This window comes from Athene noctua, chromosome 29, assembly GCF_965140245.1.
Source record: "Athene noctua chromosome 29, bAthNoc1.hap1.1, whole genome shotgun sequence".
Lineage (NCBI taxonomy): Eukaryota > Metazoa > Chordata > Aves > Strigiformes > Strigidae > Athene > Athene noctua.
In genome coordinates, this window is record NC_134065.1 from 2,160,562 (window position 1) to 2,184,314 (window position 23,753).

Here is a 23,753-nt window from a genome sequence, read left to right on the forward strand (position 1 = left end):
TTGCACCTCATTGATGTGCTTCTGGTGACCATAGTGAGGGTGCTGCAGTGGGGACCTTGCTGGGCTGCACCCTCAGGACGGGGGTTGCCCAAGGAAATGGGGGGTGATGTTGGGGTCCGGGTGCTGCCCGTCCCCAGGTTTTCATCTTGCTGTTCCATTTCCCATTCGAGAGAAAAAAAAAAACACCTCAAAGCGAAGCATCGCTGCTGTTGGGCACCTCACCCTCCCACTCCAGGGTAAAGGCAGCTCTGTGGGGAGCAGGACTGGGTGGCCCCCAAAACTGTTGCCGCATCCATCCCCCCTTTTTCTTTCCTGTGGCCTCAGCACTGGCAAAAGTCCCCCCTGTAGCTCTGGTTTGGGGTCGGGAGCTGCTTCTGCTCCCCACCAGCACGGGGATGAGTCTTTGACAACCTCCGGATTTACGTGCGCAGGATCCGACCCCGAACTCAGCTCTCTCTCTCTCTCTCTCCTTCTCGCTCTTTTTTTTTTAATGAGTCAACCTCTCATCTGTCATATTAAACCTCCTCATTACCAGGTATCTAAATTTTGCTCTGACAATAGTGACAGGGGAAGCTGCGATATCATTGCCACGGCGCGGGGCTACGGGGAGCTGGCAGGTGGTTATTTCATGCCCTGCAGGGAGCCGTGGGGGTGGGCGACGGAGACGGATAATGGGCTCTCACTTCCCTTCATTTAGAAAACCCTACTTAGTGCAGAGGGGAAAATTACCCCCGGTCTCCAGCTCTGGAGCTGGTGATGGATAGAGGACAGGAAGGAAGGGGAACGGCTTCACGTGGTCCGGCTGCTCCTCCTGGGGACGGAGGGTGGATGGGGATGGAGGTGGCACAGGGCTGCCCTGTGCAAGCGGTTGATCCCAGCTGGGAAGGGGGGGTGCTGGGGTTTGTGGGGTCCCCAGCCTGAGCGTGAACACCCTGAGAAGCTGCTGAGCCATCCGGGAGAGCGCAGCCAGGCTCAGGGGGGATCCCTGCTGTGAGGATGCCACCGCCAAGGTCGCTGCTCAAGGTCGCGGGGCTTTTCTGGTGTCTGCAACAGCCTTGGCACGTCACTGTTCCCAGGGGGACTCTCAAGGTCCCCTTGGCAAGGGGCTGGCCGAGCCCTCTGGTTGAACACGGTGCCCTGCGGTGGCTTGTCCCTGCCTGGGGCATCTCCCTCCGGCAGAGAAGACCCTGGGAAACGCCGCAGTGTGGGGGGCTGCAGGTCCCCACTTGCCCCGGTCCCGTGTTCTTTTCCTCCCACAGGCCGTGTCCTCGCCTTGGCACGGGGTGATGACGGTCCCCTGGTTGGCTTCTGGCCAGCACTGAGTGGGCTCGTGGGCTTGCTGGTGGCCTAGCCCAGGGCTCCCGCCCAGCCTCCCTTCTCTGGCCCATTGCCCCGTGTCCCCTCCAGCCTCTCCTGGCACCCGCTGTCACCCAGCCTCTGCAGCGCCCGTCCCCAGCCTGGGGCGCGCTCCTGGGGTGCTGGATGTGGTGGCATCCCTGGCTGGCCATAACATGGGACAGAATGGTGGGATTCGGGGTGCAGGGCACCAGGGTGATGGCTTTGGGTGCTGCCACGGTGCCTCCAGTGCTTGTGCCAGCGTCGGGGCTATCACCCTCATTTGGGGGGTGTTGTCTGGGTCCACACCGGTGCAGACATTGGCGCAAGCCACAGGGGAAGAGAAAATCAACCCGGGTTTAATAATTCCCCCCCAAATCCTTTCTTCACCCACCCTTCCTCGCAGAGGCGAATGCCAGTTCTCCAGCATCGTTTAAGGGCTGCACGTTTTTGTTTTTTTTTGTCCCCCAGACTCTGCCGGTCTTGGCACGGCGCGTGGTTTTGTTACAGCTCAGCAGAGCTGGCTGCGCGGTTGGCATCTGCTTTTCTCCAGAGAGCGCTGAATCTGGGTCAGGAATATATGTGTCTTTTTCAAATTCCTCGGGGGCCTGACTGCATCCAGCCTCGCTCCTGCTCTCCGGAGCCTCCCGAGGTTTGTACCTGCAGCCGGTGGGACCGATCCTTGCGCGGGCAGGACGACCTGAGCCGCTGGTTTTGCTGCCGATCCCGGGGACATCGGGGCGCTCCGGCGGGCGTCAGGTGCGCGGGAGGGATTGCAGCTCCTCGCTGCCTTTACACCTGCGGGGTGAGCAGGATGCGGCCCCGGGGAGGGTTTGGCCGAGCAGGGCCCCGCAGCTGCGTTTCCGAGCGGGAGGTTTGCTCTGGAGCCGTGTTTCGGCCGCCTTCCTCTCCCCTCCCCCTGCCTGCATCTGGAGGCTCGACACAGGAACCCAGATAGCATCATCCTGAAACCAGAATAGAAGCTTTGGAGGAGACTTTAGCATGTTTGTGTGGTTTTGATCTCGGTTTGTAGATAAAGAGGTGCTAAACAATGCTAAGCTGGCGAGTTGGAGTCCTTCAGGGGTGCGTGCAGTGGGGTTGGGGAAGCGCAGCCTGCGCTGCCTGCGGCGATGCCGAGGATGTGCCCGCGTGGGTACATCTCCCCCTCGCTGCATCCTCCGGGGTGTCGGGACTGCTCCTGCCCCCCCATCCCGCAGCAAAGCCGGCGTCGGCCCATCAGCGATTGTGGTGGTGAGAACCACACCGGTGGCTTTGCACCATTAACACAAATCCAGGTGCTGGATTTTAGGGAAAGGGGCTTTTCCCCCCTCTGCAGAGGAGAAGGAAGTGGGTCCTGCAGGTCCAGAAACCACCAAGAAGGAAACTAAAAGTCCTTGGTGTCAGCATGGAGGATATGTTAAAAAAAACAATTAAGTCACAAAAAGACAGGCCTGGCTGTCAGTGAGAAAGGAAACAGGAAGGCAAGAACTGCAGTTAAACAGTTGGGTTCAAGAGGTGACTCGAGCTGAATCCATATCCTCAAGGGCTGGAAGTGCAGCCCAGTCCGCGGGCGGGGAAGCGGCTCCGTCGGTTTGTCCCGGTGCGAGACCCGGGAGCCTCAGGCCGAGGCTTGGAGACCTTGGCTGCTGTTTGCTGGTTTATTTGCGATTATTTTTGAGGGTCTTTTGCAGCGGGTGACAAACCCGAGCTTTGCGCTGGTGCTGCCGGACTGTTCCCCGTGGCAGCGTCGCCTCCGTGCCTCGACTCACCCTTTTTTTTTTCCTCGGGAAAAGGTGCAGATTTGCAGCGGGGAACGTTGCAGCAGAGCGTGGGGCTGCTCTCCCCACCTCCGAAGCATCGTTACCACCTCCAGAGCATCACCTCTCCCTTCCTCCGCTCAGCCCCTTCCCCCCTGAGCCCCTACCCCAGCACGGGGCGGCGAAAGGCTCGGCGGCAGCGTGGCGTAAACCACTTCCCATGGCAGGCTGAGCTCGTTTGCAGCAACGTTTCCCCAGCACGGGCAGAGAGACAGGACAAATCCTGCACCTTGTAACCCCCGTGCATGCTGGTTGTGTGCTGAAGCTCTCTTGCAACGACCCGCCTCGCCCGGAGATGCTCCAAGATGGGGGAAGGTGTCCACGCAGCAGGTTATTGTGATTATTTTTTTTTCTGTATGTGGATAAACCCTGAGCCCCCCAAAATGTTGGTGCCACTGGGCTGGGTGTGGAGAATTCAGTCCTGTCAGCTGCCTGCGGGGAGGATCCCTCATCCTGCTGCCTTTGGACCTGTAACTCTCAACCAGCCCCTTGGCTTGATGGAGCCAAGTGCGGATAAACCCGTTTTGGGGAGAATTCCTGCAAATCCTGGGAAAAAAAGAGGGGTTTGTCCTGCAGAGAGAGCGGTCGGAGCCTGGGCAGAGCGGGCTGCTGGGGTGGGTTGTGCTCCTCTGTAGCTGCCACCTGCTTTTCTCCTTTCAATTTGGGACTTTCTGTGCCGTTATCAGATCCTCCCGTTCACCTCCTCCGTAAGATGAGCTGCCTTGGTCCTTTCAGCATCTTCACAGAAGAGCGTTTTTCTTCTTTTCCCTTTTCCTCCTTTTTTTTTTTTTTTTTTTTTTTCCCCAGCCTCCAACTGTCCTTTGAAGCTGCTTTTGCAGGTTTCCCCGCGGCCAAGGACATCCCCATGGTGCTGGCCCTGGTTTACGGGGATGGAGATGGGGGAAACGTCCCTCAAACCGGCGCCACGATGAACCCATCCAAATTTTGCTGTCGCTTTTAACGTTGGCTGCAGAAAAAAATGTCTATTTGTGCACAGGCACGAGTGGATTGGGGAGCGTGGGGGCAGCACACGGGGAAAAGGCCACGCAGAGCTTGAAAGGAAAAATACATTTTTGGAAAGGATGCGTTTATTTGCCTTTATTTATCTTCCTAAAGCTTTTGGATTCATCTTTTTGATCTTTCCTTTGCAGCTGCGCAGCCAACGTTTGGTTTATTTAAGCTGACATCGTGCTGAGAGCACAAGGCTTTACAAGGTGGGGTTTTAAGGAAGGACAGCTTAATCTCGGCTCCGTCGAGAGGAGAGGCCGTGTCGTGGCTAACTTTAGTAAGGAGGCAACTAAAAAGGGATGCAATAAAAGTATATTAAAAATAGCAAGTGGCTGTAGAAAGTGGATGTGAGCCTCTGAGTGCCCCTACTCACGCAGAGAGAAATATGGGGCTATTTAGTAGAAATGGAAAAGTGACAAATTATGGAGCGGTGCAAAGAACCCTGCTGCTCCTGCCATGCCGAGGTGAAACCGTTTAGAAATAGGTAAAATAGATCAGAAATATATATATATATATATACACAGTCGGTAAAAAAATCCAGAAATAAAAGACTTGGAAGAGATGTCAGCTCTCCTGCCTCCCCAGCTCTTGGAGCTGTGGATTCAGCACCCCCAAATTCCTTGTTTTATAAAAACATCTCCCAGCTGAGATTTCTCTTTGCTTTCTCTTTCTTCCCCCATTTGCAAAATGCTAACTCTGCTCCCTCACCCGTCTCTCCAATTTAAAGCAATTTACTTGGAGCCGGGTATGAATTACTCAGCACAGAGTTAACCAGCACCTGCTTGTAGTTAATTGGCATGTGTGTTAATTGCTGTGATAGTCATACTTGTGCGAGCGCACGAGGGGGTGTAGGGCAGGAGGGAGGGGTGTGGGCGCTAACGGGCCGCCTCCGTCCCAGCGCTTCTCGCTGAATTTCCCCTTCCCTCACCCTCGCCGAGGTTTCCGGGTGCTGAAGAGGGATGGGAGGACTTTTTTTTTTTTTGCTCGGTGCAAAGTCTGTGATTTGCTCTACGGCAGGTTTGTAGGTCCCCTTCGATGCCCTTGGGCCCCTGCGCTGCGGCAGTTCCTCCTCGTTGGGGTGTAGCGGCGGAGATGCTCGGTGGTTGCGTGGAGATGGTCACCATGGAGACGGGTACCACTGGGGATGGCGGCGGCGTGGCAGGGGAGGCTGTGGGTGCCCAGGGTGGCCCCGGAGCCTGACTGCACCCCGTGGTGTTAGAGCTGTCCCGAGCCTGGTTTAGGACAGCGTTGGGTCACATTTTGGGCAAGCCAGTCTGCCTCACAGAGCTGCGGAGATTCTCTAGGGTCTTATAAGGGCTGGGCTTAACCCATCCACCGGTGCTCGTGCGACTCGCTGGGGTGGGGTGGCTTGGGGATGTCGGTGCCTCATCCCAGATGGGGTGCAAAGGTCCCGTGGGCTCAGACACCACATGGGGTGGGGGCCTTCTCATCCTGCCTGCGCCACGGGACGGTGTGAGCCTCGTTTCCTTGGAAAACCAGGCTGAGGAGAAAAAAGCTGCTGTCTCAGAAGGAAGAAAAAATGATTTAATGACTGGGGGGTTTTAGTGAACACCCAAAACTCCAAATGTTAAAAGTTATGTAGGAGTTTAACTCCTCTTACAAGGCCTGTGCTCTGGGTCCTTGGCTATATATACGTTTAGGTGCTTAAATTTCACCTGCTCGTGGAGGAGGGTCATGGAGCATCCCAGTGCCCCGGGGTGAGCAATTAGGGAGCCAGAATGATTTTCTGGTGAAGGAGAGGGAGCTCCGGAGGTGCTCAGCTCAGGGCAGGGTGCAGGGTGGGTGCTTCTGGGCTGGATCCAAGCAGGCAGCGGCAGTGCCAGCTGGTAGGCAGGAGTGGGGGAGCCTCTCCAGGTTTCTTGCTCTTGCAGATGCTGATCAGAAACTTGAGCCTGTGCTGGGACTTTCTGAAACAGCCACCTGGGCAGGAAACGTGAAAATACCTGGGTTTAAAAATATGTTGGGGAAAAAAAACCCAAACAAGCCCAAAACCTCAAAACAAATAAACTCACCCCAAAACCCCAACTCCAACACCGGGAACATGAAGATAAAAGGGAGGAGTTTCAAATCCCCTCAGTCGGATGAGTTTGGAGAGCAGCAAACAGTGCTGTGCTTTCCACCATCCCTCCTTTGCGTCCCAACCAAGGATCACACTCGCTGTGGGGTGTTTTCCTTCCTGTGCAGGGAAAGAGGGATCAGGAGCATCACACGGCAGCTCCTTTTTCCCCCCCACAATAACAAGCCAAAAAAAGTGCTGTTAAGTTGCCTTTTTCCCATGGGAGTCTTTATCCAGTGGCATGAGCAAACCCCAAGGCTGGGACAATGGTCCCCATCCAGCTGGGCTGTGGAGGACCCAGGAGTCAGGATTTGAGAGCAGCAGGAGGAATGTGGTCTGGTGGTTGTAAAAAGGTGATTTGTATCAAAACACCTGGGTTTTATTTGTGGCCCAGGGAGGGGAAGGTGGTTTGAATGCCGCCGCTCCCGTGCAGGCAGCACCGGCTTGTGCAAAGCTCGGGGCAGGGATGAGCAGCGCTGGGGTTTTCTCCTCATCCCTACAAACATCTCATCCCCTTTTTTCGGATGCCGCAAGAGCTTTTGGCCGTGAGAGCATCCTGTGAAGAAGTCCCACAACCGAATTGTGTTAAAATATATTTCCTTTCACTTGGTTTAAATTTACTGCCTGTTGTTCTCCAGTGTTTATTGTTGCTTCTGGAGAGTTCCTCTCTGGTTTGGACAGTAAATCCACTGTCATTTCAGAGGGTTTCTCTGTCCAAGAGCACAAGGAAAGAATTAGCATCTTGCCCTGCGTCTGGATGTGGAGCTGTTGCTACTTCACGCTGCTGCTGGAGGTTTTGAAGATGGTGAAGGTGAATATTTTTCAGCCAGTTGAAGGAAACGGCAACTCTGAAGGGAAAAGCCGCAAAGCAAACTTGGCAGAAAGTTCCTCCTTTGCCACATTTTCTCCGCACGTGCAAAATCCTCGCCTTGGCCCCTGGCCCCGGGACCATGGACTCTCCCCTGTGGGGGCTCCCAGTGGTGGATGAAACAAAAATGTTCATTTTCCTTTTGGCTCTTCCTGTATCGCCAGCTTTTGAGGGATGCTTTTGGTGCCTGCATCCCCTGCTCGCCGGTGCCAGCTCCAGCAGCGATGCTCTGGCACCAGTTGTGTTCTGGGACTGGTGAAGCTCTGGGACCGATGATGCTCTGGGACTGGTCTTTTTGGGGCTGCCCGCGGAGGGATGGGGTGTAGCAGCCAAAGGGTGTCCCCCCAGCACCAGCTCAGCATCCTCCACGACACCGGTGCTGCTCGCAGCTGGATGGTCCCTCCCGTTTGCTGCTGGGAGGGGAAACACACACCAGTTTTGAGAAGTAATGATTCAAGCAGCAAGTAACACTCTTGTATGCTTCGTCCTTGCAAAGAGTCTTCCTGGTGGGATTTATGAGGGAAAAAAAAAGGATTTTTGCTGCCGTTATCTCTCTCTCTGGTCCCCTTGTGGGCTCCCCATTGCTCGTCTTCCCTGGAGGACAAATTTTGGATGTCAGGAGGGAAAAAGTCTCCCCATTCCCCTCTTGGCTTCTCGAACCAGCCCTGAAACCACAGAACACGATGTGCAGTGAATAATTTTACCCAAAAAAAAAAAAAAAGCAGAGAAAAAAAGATTAAGTGACTCACACGACTCAATGAACCCCGAAAAACAAGTGTGGGAGTGAGACCGTCAGGGCTTGTTTGTTGTTGGAGCGTCGTCTGATGAGGAGGCGAAGAATGGGGCTGAGGTCCCTGCGGGGGGCTTCAGCGGGGTCTGGGGGGGCTCCGTGCTCTAGGGCAGGAGGGGAGCAGGAGGAGCTCGGTTGGTGCTGGCTGCAGATGCTGTGGGTGAATTTGGGATGATGGGAGGGGAGAAAAAGCGCTTTTTTGGTGCTTTTTGTTAACAAGACCGAGGGCTGGGGGCTGCCAAGTGGAGGCAGATAGGAAGTTATTTTGGGACTGGCTTTTCCCTCTGCCCAGGTCTTGGCACGGGGCACCCTCGCCTTAAATGCAGCGTTATCACTGCTCTTATCCGGCCACTCGGAGAGAGAACCAGGAGAAAACCAAAACCTGTGGAAAAATTAACCAGCTGGATTTCCCTCTTGATCCCCCTCGCTGCAGTGCAGAGCATGCTGGAAAAATGGGGTGAAATGGGGCGGGGGGGGAGCTGTGCTGAAAGGTGCCCCAGTACAGCCCCCAGCGTCGAGGGATGTGGTTTCCCAGTCAAACCAGTCAAACCCCGGCCTGTCTCAGCTTTCTTCGGAGTCCTTCTTCCCCTCGCCCATAAGAATTAGGTTTCTGTGCCTGATTATAGGTTTTTTTAAGTAATCAAATAAAGACATTTTAAAATTCCAAATTGAAGATTAATGCAGAAATTGGAGACGGATTTAAATTGCCCAAGCTAATCACCAGCCACTCGACTGCTTATGACTTTATTAAGAGAAAAAAAAAAAAAAAAAAAAAGTCTGGAGTGTCACGGAGGAATAATGATTCACAGGCTCGTTGCTGCCGTCTCCTCCTCCTCGACAAGCATCGCCATGCCCGGCCCACACGTGTCCTGTGGTGCGGGCGTTTTTGGGCTCCATCCTTGGGGTTTTTTGAGCCCAGGTTGGATAAATCCCTCTGCAACCCTCCTGGCCCCAAAGGGGAGCGGGAGGATGGAGCAGAGGCCTCCCCGGGGCTGGGGGGTGGGAGCCGTGCGGGCGGTGGGGAGGATGCTGTGACCCTGGTTGGGATTTTGGGACAAATGGTCTCACTCTCGTCTCTCTCCTTGCACAGGTTTCTGAGCAGCCGCTGACAACTCAGCCCCGCTGGATTCGGCCGTGCAGGAGGATACCATGAACTGAGCAAGGAACGGCAAAAAATCTTTTTTTTTTTTTTTTTTTTTTTTTTTTGGGGGGGGTGCTTTGTTTCTGATCCGAAAAAAAAGGCCCCCCAGCACTCTTTCATGAACACGTTTTAAAACGGGGTTAATTTTCCCCTCCCCTGAACCGAAGTCGTCCCGGGTGCGGTGAGGATTTCTGGAGAAGATGGGGAGAAAAAAGATCCAGATCCAGCGGATCACGGACGAGCGCAATCGGCAGGTCAGTGCTTTCCCTTCACCTCTTCCCTCCCTCCTCACCCCCTTTCCCCCCATCAGATATTTTAAGGGTTCTGCTTCAAAACAACCCATTTCCTTCCCGTTTTGGGCCAACCAGTTCTTTTTTCTCCCAGCCCATAAAATCAGCAGTTGGGTGAAATTCGGCACCGGGGCCAGATTCAGGCAGATCCCCAGAACCAGGCAAACGGCCCCATTTTGCCGTGGCGGGGAGCTGCAGCTCCCACCCAGGCGTTGCTCCTCGTCTTGGAGCTCCTCGCACCATTTCCATCTAAATGCTTTTCCAGAAGAAAGTATCTTCTCCAGTTAGTTCCTTTTTTTTTTTTTTTTTTTTTTTTTTGTCTCACAGAAAATATATTTCAGTTGACGTTTTCCATGAGGTTTTTCCAATAAAAAACAGCCACAACAAGTATCCATTTTTCTGAACGCAAACAACCCAAATTACTCTTTTTTTTTTTTTTTTTTTCAATTGAAAACTTATATGGGTCCAAGCTTTGTTTTTTTCTTGTGCTCTGTTGAAGCCAAGCCCTAGACACGCACGAACGCGCATGTGTCTAGAAATACATGCGTGTATCTCAAAGCGGGGAAAAAAACCCAACAGATTTTTCCCTAATTTAGGTGTTCCTTGAGCTGGACTAGCTGAGCAGCAGCGCTTTGCCAGCCCAGGTTTGCTCTGTGATGGCTCCATCAATGTATTTCCCCGTAACCACAAGACTTTCAGGCGGGTCCCTTTGCTCTGTGGCTTTCCACGGTCCTTGAGTTTGGCTCAGCAGATCCCAGCCTCTGCTTTTAGTCCAGCCACCATGGCCTGCCTCACCTCTTTTCCACTGCTTTTATTCTAGAAAAATAAAAGTATGTCTATATATTCCTAATGCTTAAGAAGTGGCAAATAACAGAATTGGATGAACTGGTTTATTGCTCCGCAGCAAAACAATAGAAAATTGCAGGTTTTCTTCATTAGAGTTTTATTTGGTGGCTGGGGGATGGGATGGGCATGAAATGTTTTTTGATAATGTCCCAGTTGCTCATGGCACTGTTTATTTCCACAATTAGCAGTAAATGGGGCGTTAGGGGTTATTAAAGAAGCTGGAGTGGGTTTTATGGGGCAGCGCTGCTGAGCGTTGCATAGGGGGGAGAGGGATTTGCAGCTATTGGAGCCCCATTAGAAGTTCAAATGAACGGAAAATATTTGGTAATGCTGGAGGTTGATGGCACAGCCTAGCCCTGTTGTATAAGCCTTCAGGAAAGGAAAGAGGCATTTCTCTGCCAAAGGCAGAAGCAAAGGCGGTGGGAGGCGTTTCTTGGGGGCCGTTGAGCTGCTCCTTGGTGCAGGGTTTGGCCGAGGAGGGCTGGGGACTCAGCCCCTCGGCGGCCGAGCGGAGCCCGGGTGGGGTTTAGCAGCTCAGCACGGCCGGGTGCTGCGGCTTTAGCACATCTCTGTCAGGTGTCATCCCCAAAACCCAGCTCCCAGGTCTGGGGGAACGTTGTTTTTTATCCTTGACAGCGGTTGTGTCCCTGCCTGGGCCGGTTCTTCCAACACCCAGCGCGGGAGCGTTGCGGCACGGATCGCTTCGCTTTCCCGAAAGCCCAGCCCTCCTTCCGTCGGGTGTCAGCGAAGCAGCAGCTGTTTAATTGGTCATCAAGCGCAAGCTTTGCAATCAATTCTTTTTGCTGCTCCTTTTCTTTGGGAAACAAGGACACACCAAGAAGAGAGGACATTTCGTGACTGAACGGCTGCTCCAGGCTGTGGGTTGCTGATCTGCTCCATCCACTGCAGCGGGAGCTGCTCGGGGCTGCGTCATCCATCACCTCCAGAGAGGGGGTGATAACCCTCCTGCCCCGCGCCATACGTGTGCGATGCCGGGATCCGGCCTCACAAATGTCCCGTCTTACTTTAACTCATCCCCCTTCCCTTCCTCTCCTGCCGTTGTCTCAGATCTGAGGTGAGAAGCACCCACACACGCGTGGCCGCTGTGCCCGCGGGCTGTCGGCTGAGCTGGCTTAAACCCGGGGCCTGGCAGCATCCTCAGCCTGGCCCTGTCTCCAGGGCAGCCCCCCCCAGCCCCGAGGCTTGGTGTGGGGGGCACAGCTCCTTTCTCCTGTGCTGCACCCCGGGAGCTGAGCAGCCCGGCACTGTTGGATTGATGACACGTGGGGTTTCGTGCCGCAGCGCTGCTGGTGGCAACGTAGATCTCACAGCTCTGGCCACGGCGGGCGAGTGTGCACCCTTCTCGGTATGTGCCAGCTCCTGGATGGCTCCCGTGGCACCCGCTGGGTGTCAGGAGAGAGAGGGATGGGGAATAGGAATAGTGCATGGAGGGATTCACCGGCGGCCGTGAAAGGAGGTGGAGGCAGAGCCGCTCTCGACGCCATGTTTCTGCTCGTGGAGTTCATGGATAACGGCGGTTCGGGGCCGCCAAGGCGTCGTGAACCTCGGGAGGAGTTAAGGTTGGGCAGGGGCTCTCCAATCCCTTCGCTCTTCCCGTGCATCTCACACCCGGCCTACAGCATCACGGCCCGGGTCTTGCCTCCGGTGGGTGCATGGACCACGCGGAGGAGACCAGAATTACATCCGAAGCCAAAACCAGGAGAGGAGAGCAAGTAAGAGTCACTAATGTCATTAGAGGAATTATGGAGAGGATTTGCCATAACAGATCAGACCATCAGTCCTTCAGGACCAACCTGCTGACTCTGGCAACGGCCGGTGTGGTCTGCATCAGGGGAAGGGCAAAAATCCCCCTCTAGTGTGGGGCAGTAATTCCCTCCTGACCCCTTTGGTGATCGGCTTATGCCCTGAAGCATGAGATTTGATTACCCTCTTAGACTTAGAAGGTTAATTCTTCTAGATGAGGCTCATGCACGGCAGTAGGGGAAGGTTTGGGGTTTCTGTCCCGGGTCATGGGGAGATGCACAGGGCGGGGGTAGCTGGTGCATTCGTGCGATGGGGCTGGTTAAATGGCAAATCGTCGCTTTTCTCTGCAAGAAGCAGGGGTGCCAGACAGAGGGGTGCTCCCCCCGCCCCGTCCCTGTCTGCGGAGGGTCTATCCCCTCATCTGAGAGGGGTCATTTGGTGTTTTGGGTTCTGCTTGGCTGTGCTCAGGTTGGTGGTTGATTTTGGGCAGGTAACCCCCTAGAATGGCAAAATCTCAGAATCATCTCGGTTGGAAAAGCCCTCGAAGATCATCAGGTCCCACCATTAACCTCACACTGACCCTACGCCATATCCCATGCTCTCCTCCACTGCTCAAGGGCAAAACCCAACCACGCTTGTTCCTGGTCTTCATGGCCAAGAGCTGCCCTCTTGCTCGCACGCCTTGGCCTCACCCCGTTGCCTCTGATCTCAGTGGCCAAACGGGCTCGTGGCACCCAGCAAGGTGCTTTTTTGTCGAGGTGTCCCCAGCACCGGCGGCTGCAGAAACAACCGCCCTCGGCTGTTCCCTCTGTCTTGGCGGGGGCGCCGCGTGTTTTCCTCTCGAGGGCTCCTCGGGCTGCTTCGAGCGTGACTCAGAGCAGCGGGGCCGTCTCGGCGGGGGACAGCGAGTCTCTGCTCGGGACGTGAGACCAGAAACGCTGCTGGCGAGGCGCTGGCGAGCCCTGGGATGGTTTTAGTGCCTGTCCTACCGCGGGCTGCAGCGGCAAAACCGCAGCTGGGTCCCGCCTGAAGCCGTGCGGTGCGGCGATGGCTGCAGCCGGGTTTTGGGTGGCCAAGAGATCCGGGATGCCACGGGGAAGGGGGAATTGCCAATGACACCAGCGCTGGCCCTCAAGTAATTTAATTTGTGTCAGAGCGTGCCGGCCCTGGGGCGGACGCTGGCAACGTGAGCGCTGGCACTGGCCGCCCGGGCGCGGCGCGAGCGGGCGCACGTGGCGGGGAGCGGCGGCGCGGGGTGCCCGCCCTGCGCTTCCCGGGGGATGAGGCGATTAGAGCCGAATCTCGTTACTGGTTAATCACCTCTGGGAGATGGCGGGGAGGGGGTGGGCAGCCCCCTGCGCCGTGCACATCCCAGGGCTGCCCCTGCTCTGCCCTCGCACTGCACTGGGGGGGGGGGGATGCGGCTCCGTCTTTGTGGGGTGCTCGGCGCTGGGTGCGGGACCCCGGTGGGTGCGTGCTGGGTGCTGCTGGCGATGCTCATCACGGCCGGTGCGGCCGGGGTAAAGCTCCAGGTTAAGCTCTTTGGACGGTGACTGTAACACGGCTAACTCGAGCTGAGCAAAGGCAACAGCCTCGTTCGCTCTCCTCCCTCAATGCTGCAAATTCAAGTGTTCAGCTGCAAAATCGATGCCGTGGCGGAGGCCCTAAGTGGGGTCGAGCCCTCCTGTGCACGCACGTGGTGAGGGAGCCGCTCTCAGCACCCAAGGGCATCTTCAGCTCATCTCCAGCCCTTCCCCGGGCTGCTGCTTCACCCCTGACAACAATACTTAAAGCAAAGCGGTCACCTCCCTGCCTTTTATTTTCCTTTTTTTTATTTGCTGAGAGGGCACTGGCCAAGCATCACGCCTTTCCTATTTGGTTGCGGGGGGATGAGGGACCTCCAGCGCCCGGCTGTGCTGCAGCCGGGATGGAGACCCCCAAACCAGCTCCCTCCCCACAGCCTGGGGCTCGTTCAGAGCGTTGCAGCGAGAGCTGAACGTGGGCTGGGAAACAGCAGGTTCTAGAGCAGGTTTTGGAGCCTGCACCCAGCTCTGTCCCTGTCCCTCCAGCAGCTCGCAAGGATGAGTCCCGCAAAAGAGGCCCCGTTGGGTGACAGCTCTGGTGACAGCTCAAGGTGGGGCAGGTTGGGAGGACGGGGGACGCAGCCACGGCGCGGTGACCCTGGGTGGGCAGGAGATGCAGAAAAAATACCCTGACAAGGTCATGGGGACAGCAGGAAGGAGGCAGGACCCAGCTGGGCACCTGGTGTGTGGGGCTCAGGGTGCCTTTGGGAAGCGTGGGGAAGCAAGAGAGGGGTGTGGAGCAGCACCCTGACCGGCTTCGGGGTGGCTGAGCCCCCCAGCTCTGCAGCTCCCGGGGTCGGGTGCTCACAGCGCTGCTGCAGCAAGCGAGGACGAGATCTCCGCTGCTTGAATATTCAACTTCAGAAAAAACCCAACAACCCGCAGCCCCCGGACAGATGGTAGCTCTGCTGGGGATTTTGCTGAAATTTATTTTCTCTTGATTTGGCAATATGTGATTTCCAACGCTGATAATCATCTTTGTGCTTGTGAAGTGTCTGCCTTTGGAGGATCCTAAAATAGGCGACAATGTGAACCAGTTGGAAGAGGGGGGTGAGAGAGGAGAGCTTGGGGTGATTGTCCAGTTGGGGAAACTGAGGACAGAATATTCCCTCTGCCCTCCCCTTCCTTTTGCTCTTCCTCCAGTGCTCTTCCCAGTGTTCTCAGGGAGCTGTCGGGTCCGTGGCAGTGTGGACACGGCTCCTGACCTTCTCTCCTTGCTTTCAGGTGACCTTCACCAAGCGCAAGTTCGGCTTGATGAAGAAAGCCTACGAGCTGAGTGTCCTGTGCGACTGCGAGATCGCCCTGATCATCTTCAACCACTCCAACAAGCTCTTCCAGTATGCCAGCACCGACATGGACAAGGTGCTGCTCAAGTACACCGAGTACAACGAGCCCCACGAGAGCCGGACCAACGCAGACATCATCGAGGTGAGGCCTTTGCTGGTGTGGTGGAGCCAGGGACGGGTCTGGCACCGCAGCTGGATGCAGGAGGTCGGTGTAGGGTGGGGATGGGCACGACCAGATCTCCGACCCTCAGTGCTGGCCTGATTTTGCTTCTTTTTTGGTCCAGCCTACAAAAATACTCAGTTCTGGTTTGGTAGATTTGAAGCTGTCTCGAGTTATGTGTTGACTTACTGCCATAAAATTGAGGTGCATGTTTGCTTTGTGGGACTTTCCCGTGGTCCAGGCAAACCCCGGGATGGTTTTGGAGGCATCTCTTGAGGCAGCTGTACTGGGATGCCTTGGTGCAACTGGTGACATTGCCCCTGTCCGTTGTTCCAGACACACATGGTGGGGTTGTGGAGGGCCCCAGCAGCTAAATCACAGAGTAATTCGGGTTGGGACGGACCTTTGGGTGCCTCTGGTCCAACCCCTGCTCAAAGCACGGCCAACCTCACGGGTAGGTCAGGTTGCTCAAGGCTTCTTTGGCTGCATTTTTTGGCTCTCTGAGGCTGGTGAGTCCAGTCTGACCAACCTCGGCACAGCCAAGGACACCGTGTCCACACCAGCATCGCAGGAGATGCTTGGCCACCATTTGCCGTTGGTTGACCCTCTCCACCACTTTGTCCTCATCCCTGGTGCTGGCAGAGCGTTGCCAGGCTCCAGCACAGGGCTTTTGGCTCACAGGAGGGGGCCAGCAGCATCTCGGCCATCGGTCGCCTCCTCTGCCCTGGCTGGGAGCTGCTCAGTTGACGCTTTTCAGCGTGTGGGCAGCTGCCTTCACACCTGGGCACATTCCAGCAGGTGAAAGGCTTGGCTGGGTAATTCCTGACATTACAGGTGGGCAGAAATCAACACCCGCGGAGCCGTTGGTGGGTGAGCGGAGCAGCACGGCCCCGCGGAGGGCCCTGGGGGGGTCGGAGGCAGCCGCTCTGCTCAGACCGAGCTCGGCGTGAGGTTTCATCGCTTCAAAGCGCTGCTGGAGGAATCGGCTTCCCCCGCCGCTCGGGCTGCGAATCCTTCCAGTGCATCTTGGGCAGCAGTCTCAGGCTTTGATTTCATGGAGAAGGAAGAAAAAAAAAAGAACCCAACCTACTTCCTAAATCTTGCTTCTTTTTTCTGCTGCTTTTTTTTTTTTTTTCCCCCCTCCATGAAAAGTGTCTTTCTGAAAGGTTTTCACCTCATCATCCGCCCCGTTCCCACCGATCTTCTGCTGCAGCAGACGTGGGTTGAGCCACGGCCAAGCATCCAGCAGCACCTCCCTGCCCTCGCCGGGCTTTGGAGACTGTTCTGCCAGCGCACGGTTGAGTACAGCCCTTAGAAATGGTTCAGAAATGTCCTTTTTGGCCTGTTTGAGCCAGGTGGTGCCCAGCCACCGTGAAAACACCAGGGTTTTGCAGGCATGGTTCCCTGCTGTGCTAGTCAGCACGGCCTCACCCAGCCTCTCCGGGATGCTCAGACTGCGGCGCTCGCAGCGTCGAACAGATTTGTCTTGGCCTAAAAATACTGTAAACATTTTGGGCAGCGTTCTCTGTTCCCTTATGGTCCAAGATGCAAACACTCCCAAGCCGACAAGTTACACACAGTCCTTGGCACCCAAAGAAATACTGTGTTTGCACCACATGAAAAGCTGGAGCTGCATCCAAAGCCGAGGAGAGGAACATCGGGAGCGGAAGGATATTGGTGGATGGCAAGAAAAAGAGCCCAAACACGCCGGGTCTTGCCGGCAAAGCAGCCTCAGAGCAAAACCCACTGGGGCTCAGGCGGGTTTTGAGGCCACTCGAGCATCCCTCTCCACCCTCCTCTTGTCTTGGAGTAGGCTTAGGGCTGTTCTGAGATTTTTACTCTTTTCTCTCCCAAATCCCTCCCCTAGGAGAGCGTTCCTGCTCTGGGGCAGGTTTCCATCTCCTCCCTAACCATGTCCCCTCACCAGGTCAGGTCCCACCAGCCGGGCTTTGTCCCCACCGTGCATAGACCCAGTTTATCTCGTATTTCTTGGTGGCTCCCAGTTGAACTTGTCCCCTCCAGGAATATCTTTGCATCCTCAGAGCTTCCCCAGCATCAAGCATTTATAGAGCCGTGAAGGCCCAGGCTGTGAATTTGCTACCAAATCTGAATTTAGGTGGATTTTAAGGGGCTGCTGCCTGCATCTCCTTTCCCTGTCACGCTGGTGGCCCCTTTCTACCAGAGGATGCAACCTGGATTCTGGCAGCATCTCAGAAAGGCTGAGGGGCAACTGGGACCTGGGTGAATCGAGGCAGAAGCCTCTTGATTTCCTTTTCCTGGTGGAGGGGAGTGAGTGGGGGCTCCAGAGGCTCAGCTGAGGCAGGGTCTCCCCTCCCAGCCAGGCTGGGGGGCTCCTGGGGCCAAAGGCTCTGTTACCACCAACTCCAGGTGGTACAAATTCTGGTCATACTATGTTTTAAAACAACAGAAAACATGAGATCCTTCCCTTTTTTTTTTTTTTTTTTGGTGGGGACACCCCATCACGTGCTGCATGGGGATGCCCTTGAGGGGTTTATCCCCCTGGATATTTAGCAAGAGGCAGAGCTGCTCAGGGGTGAATGCACCCGGCCCTGGTTCAAGAGGGGTTCAACACCCCAGCTGCTTTTTTGGGGACCATCCCCTGTGGGGGCAGCTCCATGTTTCAGCTGTCGGGGGCCGGCAGCAGCCGACGGGAGTGGGATTCAGCCACGCAATCCCTGCGGCTCCCTCCGTGCCTGGCCAAGTCCTGCCCATTACAAGCTTTTAAGTCTGAGAAAATCTCTCGTAATGCAGAGAGGGGGGTTTCCTTAATCAGGCGGGGGACAGCTGAGGCCCCCAGACAGGCACGCTGGGTGCCACGTGCGCGCCCGGGCTGGGATCACGCCGGCTTTGCTCCTCTCTGTCACTTCTCGTTTCCTCGCAGCCCGGCTGATGTGCCAGCTTCTGATGAGGGACTTGGGCAAGAGCAGAGCTAGCCGGGCACGGGGGTGCTCCAGAGCCAGTTGGAGTCACACAGAAATCTCTTTTCTTGCCTGAATGTCCTGGGGGGTGGTGGTGGTGGTGTCATTTTCCCTAATTCTCCTTCCTGGGGTTGTCGTTCCCCAGGGTGTATAAAATCAGGCATTTTGCAGGATGCTGGGGAGGTGGCGTAGTGCAGAGGCAGCTGCCGGTGCCACGTCTTCATTCTCATCCTCATTCTCATCCTCATTTTCATCTTCACCCTCATCCTCATCCAGACTTCCCCAACGCCTGGGGTGGTTGAGTCTCCCTCCTCTAAGGGAAGTCGATCACATCCTGGTCGAGCATCGTTTCCTCTCACATGTTCTGCATTTCCTGCTGCTCTCTCACCCTTTTTGGGTTGGAAATCTGCTCCTGTACCAGCTGGGATCACGGGAGCAGGAGCGTTGCCTGGAATAACGGGATCTGCAGCAGGTCCTGCCGTGGGGGGACTCCCAATAGAGTGGGGGGACCTGAGGGAGATGGGCCAATGATGAGGGTTTGTTTTGGGGTTTTTTACCATGTGAAGTTCTCACCCTGATTTTCTCCTTTGAAAATTTTCTGCTGTGAAGGAATTGATTTTTAAATCTACTTCATATGAAAAATAGTCGTGTTCCACTGGATGCAACTCAGTGACAGAAAGGTTTCATGCCTCTCTGCACCTTCTGTTTTTCCCCTGGAAAAGGGAATTAGGAGGAACGAGGAGGAAAACTCTTCTCTAAAAGACCTTGCAGAGATCCTGAAAACAGGAATCTTGGGGTTTGATTCTCGCTCCAGCAGGATTGTTTTCCTTTTACATCACCTTGTCAAAAAGCACAAAACGTGGGACGCACATCTTTTTGTCCAAAAAATGAAAAAACCAGCAGCCAACACTGATATGGCTGGAAATGGCATTTTGTGGCCCCCAACCCTTTTTTTTGAGCAGTAATTGCTGCGAGCTGTGCTCCTGTGCCTCGTGTCCTGCTGCAACTCGGGCCTCGGTCACCCACAGCTGGTGCTTCCCATGCCACCACGCTGCAGATCGTCCCTTTCCTGGGCCAGTTCTGGAGCCTGTCCCTGGTCCCTTCTTCCCCTCCCTGCCCGCAGCTCCCGCAGCACCTGGGAAGGGTTTTCCCCCCCCCGTGAACAACCACCTCGATGCTTCCTGGTGCTGCCGGCGGGTTCCTTACGGGAGCAGCTGCCCCTCACGGCTCGGGATGCTGCGAGCTGAGCTCAGCAGGGAGATGTGGATCTCCAAGATAATTAAGTTATGACTAATTTTACTAAGTTAGTGGCCGAGAGGAGGGAAGAAACCAAAGCAACAGCTGCTGTCTAAGTTGAGGCTATATTAGACACCAAATATATTAGACCCCCAGAGGAGAAAGAGCTTGGGAAATGTGGAGAGGGGAGATGTGATGAGCTGCTTGGAGGGGGTTTGCTGGGTCTGGGTGAACAGAGCTGCGTTCACCTCATTTCTTCACGTTCCTCGACAGAATTGTTAAGGGAACAACCACCCCCGGGATGGTTTCATGTGGACTTAGAAATGGCAAAATGCCACGGCCGGTGGTGTCTGCCCGTTGCTCTTCCCTGCACTATCTTTGGGCAGTCAATATGGTGCAGAGCCAGGGGAGTTGGAAGATGCTTAAAAATCTCCTGGGTCGCTTCATTGCTGCAAATTTTAGAAAGGAGAAGGATGTTGTTCTTTGGCTGAAACCTCTTGAAAATTCAGTTGTGAGGTTCCCGTCTTCGAGGGTGCTGAGGGACGGAGGTTGCTCGTTCGACTCTGCGACTCCTGAACCCCCTGGCAGCCTCTGGCAGAGGAGAGGAGCTTCCAGGGACATGAGGGATTTCTGTCACGTTTCCCGACTGGGGATGGGAGAGCAAAGGCGAGAAATCCAGTTACTGTCCCTGCAAAGAGAACCGCTGCGAGGTGGGCACAGCCCCCTATTAGACACTGGAGAGTCTCCCTTCGCACGCACCCAAAGGAAACCCAGCTTCATCCCTTCCACTGCTCATGGAACAACTTTTTCCATTTTGCTTCTGAAAGAGGAGGAAAAAAGCTTCGTTTTTTTTTTTTTTTTAAAGAAGGGCTTAACTTTCCATCTACAGGCTGCATCGGTGAAACAAAAGGTTTCGGGAAAAAAAAAAAATCCGCAAAGAGCAGTTTCCAAAAAAAAAAAAAAAAAAAGAGAGAAGGCAAAGCCATTCCTTCCCCACCGGCAGCACCCACTCCTTTTTTTGGCCAGGACAAGTATAAAAAGGACACGTATAAAAATAGCAAAATAGTAGGGAAAAATCCTCAGGAACCTGCAGAAAAAGCCCTGGGGACCTCCCGTTCATGCCAATAACTCGGATTCCCACTACCCCTCTCTATAAAGAGACAATAAATAACATGAATGAGGGTACTAGGAGTTCTGATTAGGTAATTAGGTAATAATTATTAGGTAGCAGGAGTGATTGGTAACACCAAACGGGGTTTCAGATGCCACCGTGGTCAAGAGCGAGCCAGAGCCGTGGCTGGTGGATGAAATCGCCGTAATGAGCGTTAAATTGAAAATTGAAAATTGAAAATTGAATTGAAAATACTGCAGAAAGCTTCAGCTGGAAGGAAAATGAGTTTGGTGTTTGTGGCTTAAGCGTTGCCACCCGGTGCAAGCATCCACCAAGGGGATGCGGGAAGAGGCAGCGGATGCTGAGCAAAACCCCCCCGCGGCGTTTCCAGCCCTTCCGGAGACGTTTCTGGTTTTTATCCACTCCAGTAAAAATTCCCACACGAGCTCCGTGTTTCCCAGAGCTCGCAGGTAGATGTAGAACCACTCCAGGGTACGTTTTGGCCTCAAAATAGAGATATTTATTACTGTTTAGGAAGAGAGAGGAGAATTGTCAAGGCTCGTGGGGTTGTTTTTTTGTTTGTTTTTTTTTTTTTTCCCCCCTGCTAAATTTGGCATGAAAAGAGATCAAGACTTCCAGGAAATTCTGTAGCTTTGACTTCTAAAAAAAAAAAATAAATAAATTGGCAAGTGATGGTTCCATAATAACGCCTAATTGCTTTTGGTATTTTGAAAATAGAATGATTAAATGGGCATGTGCAACGCAATCTGCAGATTGGTTACTGAGCACGGAAGAGGAACTTTTGGGGTTTTCACCATGCCCTGCGCACAGCCCCGACGTGTGATTGCCGGGTTCCTGTTCACGAAGGGGGAGATGTCACCTCATTAACTCTCTGCAAGCTGCTGCCCGGGTGTTGTCACCGTGTCCCCCACCCTGTGTCACCCCCCAGCTGCCTCCAGCACCCGCGGTGGGACCTTTGTTTGGTAAATGCCACCCAACTGTTTTTGCCCAGGGGGCAAGATTCTTTTTTTTTTTTTATTATTATTTTGATTTTTATTTTCCTATTTGTAAGGAATTTATTTTCCCTATATTTAGCGGGAGAGCAGATATCATTAAGGTTTGTTTTCCCTCCTTGTCGTTGTAGTAATTGTAGGTGACGAATGTGTCTGAGCTGGTACGGGGCCAAATTCAGCTCTGGCGTAAACAGATCCTTTGAAAGCAAAGTAGTTTCTCTCCATCCATCCGTCCCCATGTTGTAATTCCTAAATTAGAGACACTCTGGCGTCGAAACCCAAGGGTCTGATCCTGACTCTTTAACCCCATTGAGGTCAACGACATCTTGGGGCAAAGGTATAAATTTCTGCAAGGAGAAATTCTTTGTCTTTATGATCCCGGGGGATGTTTTGGGGGAGACGTGCCCATCTCAGGCAGCTGCCCGTGTTGTCCATCCCCGCTCCCAGATCTCAAACTCTCCCGGTTGTGTTTTCAGACGTTAAGAAAGAAAGGTTTTAACGGCTGTGACAGCCCGGAGCCCGACGGCGATGACTCGATAGACCAGAGCCCCTTGATGGAGGATAAATATCGTAAAGGCAGCGAGGATCTGGATATCCTGTTCAAGCGATACGGTGTAAGTACCTGCCCCTTGGCCGGAAAACCTTCATTATATGTTCTTTTTTTTTGTTTTGTTTTTCTTCTGTTCGATTTCCCTCCAACCTCATCCCCTGATCCCTCCCCAACACCCCCCCTATGTCCCCCCCTCACCCCCCCCAAAACGTAACAGGCGCTGAACAAGAAGCACAGGGAGTGCGAGAGCCCGGAAGGGGATGAAGTGTTTGCGTTGACCCCGCAGACGGAAGAGAAATATAAAAAGATTGATGAGGAGTTTGATAAAATGATGCAGAGTTACCGGCTCGCAGTGAGTAGCTGGTGGTCTGCAGCCCCCCCTTACCCCTCCCCGGATGCCTCCAGGTGTCGGGGTGGGGGGGGGTGTTGGATTTTGCATGGCTTTGCTTCGGAGCCGTGCTGTGCCTTGGGAGCCGATGCGCGCAGCCCCCGCCGCCCCGAATGCACCCCGGGTCTGATGGGTGAGAGGATGAGGGACCTTGAGGGTCCCTCCTGTTTCCCACCCAAAAAAGCAGGAGCAACCCTTGGGAAAACCCTTCCCATTAGCTCCAGCATTCCTGAGCCTCCTTGGCTCTGGCTGGGCAGCACAGGAGGATTTCGCTGTTCTCCCCTTCTTTGCTGCAAATAGGGTCTTCTTTTTCACCCTTTTCACCCCCCCAAAAAAAAGATTTTTTCCTGGGTTAAGACCCCAGCGTTCACACGAGCTGGCGGCGGATGCCGACCCCTCACTTTCCTCCAAGCCCAGTTTGGGTTATTCCGCATTAATTCCCCCCAAATCCACCGAGCCCTCGGGGCAGCTGGTGGCCGTGGCAGAAATCCAGGGAGGTTTTAGCCTGTGATCCCGGAGCCGTCACCGGGGTGGCATCAGGACAGCGCTGAAAGGGATTTGTGTCAGGAGATGGGAGGAGGAGGGGGGACACGTTTCAAATTAGTTGTTAGTTCAAGGGAGCAGAGACTATTGATGCAGGCAAGGCTTCTTCAGAGGGATTAGCCCCGAGTCGCTGCAGCCGTAATTAATGCTGCCAGGAGCAGAGAGGAGGCTCATTTTCAAGGGCTGGATGCAGCACTGCAAAAATTACACCCCCCCCACCCCACCCCCTATAAGAATTAATCTGCCCCTCTGTGCTTTGCAAGGCCCCAGGTGAAAATTCTGGCTTTCCTTGAGAATTAGGGCTTGGGAAATCCACAGCTCTTTATTTTGCTGACTCAGCAGGTGAGCGCTGTGTTGCTCCAGGAGCCTCTGGAGGACCCCAAAAAGCTGCATCTTTGGGAGGGGGTGGTTGCCCCGAGCCCAGGGAGAGCGGGGGACCTGAAGCAAAACGGGGTGCGGGCGGTGATGGCTGCTCACAGCTCTGCTGTGACAGCAAGCCCAGCCCTCCGGGGTGGGTTTAGCGCAGGATTAGCTCCTGTGAGGTTGCTCTGCCTCATCCTCCCAGGTTTCACTAGTGGGGGGCAGGTTTCCACCCCGCCAAGGCTCACAGGGGTAGGGGTACAGCCCTGGCTGGATGTGCACCCCCTTGTTGCCTCACGCAACCCCTTCCCCAGTGGTGTAAAATAAGTCAAAAAACCAGCAGAGCTTTCTCCTCGGTGCAAAAACAACCTCAGAAAGCCGGGACTGCTTAGTGTCTGTGTTTTCTGCTGCAAAGGGAGGGCTCAGGGCAGACTCCCCTGGCCCGAGGCAGCATCCAGACGTGGCATAAAGGAACAGTCCGGGCTTAAAGTCATTTTGGCTGGTGGCATTCAGGTGCTGGGCGCTTCATAGTCAGGGCGTAGCATCTGGCTCCCCCACTAAACCTCCCTGTGCAGCGAGGGACTGAGCGATGCAGGTGGAGCGCGTGCGGTTGAAGAAGATGCTTTTCCTTTTTAACCAGCTGGGTTG

The 23,753-nt window shown here is 54.6% G+C and overlaps 1 protein-coding gene and 1 long non-coding RNA gene across 6 annotated transcripts in view; both read left to right on the plus strand.

The window, feature by feature from the left end:
• Positions 1-9,082, plus strand: part of LOC141971725 (uncharacterized) — a 62,755-nt gene extending 53,673 nt beyond the window's left edge. For both annotated transcript variants that reach the window (XR_012635314.1, XR_012635315.1), the window contains exon 3: positions 8,986-9,082. This is a non-coding gene — a long non-coding RNA (uncharacterized LOC141971725). The remainder of the gene's footprint in view (positions 1-8,985) is intronic.
• A 31-nt stretch (positions 9,083-9,113) lies between these two features.
• Positions 9,114-23,753, plus strand: part of MEF2D (myocyte enhancer factor 2D) — a 34,203-nt gene continuing 19,563 nt past the window's right edge. For all 4 annotated transcript variants that reach the window (XM_074928979.1, XM_074928980.1, XM_074928981.1 and 1 more), the window contains exons 1-3: positions 9,114-9,290; positions 14,744-14,947; positions 21,741-21,878. In XM_074928979.1, the coding sequence (XP_074785080.1) occupies positions 9,237-9,290; positions 14,744-14,947; positions 21,741-21,878 (396 nt within the window). In that variant the 5' untranslated portion in view covers positions 9,114-9,236. The remainder of the gene's footprint in view (positions 9,291-14,743; positions 14,948-21,740; positions 21,879-23,753) is intronic.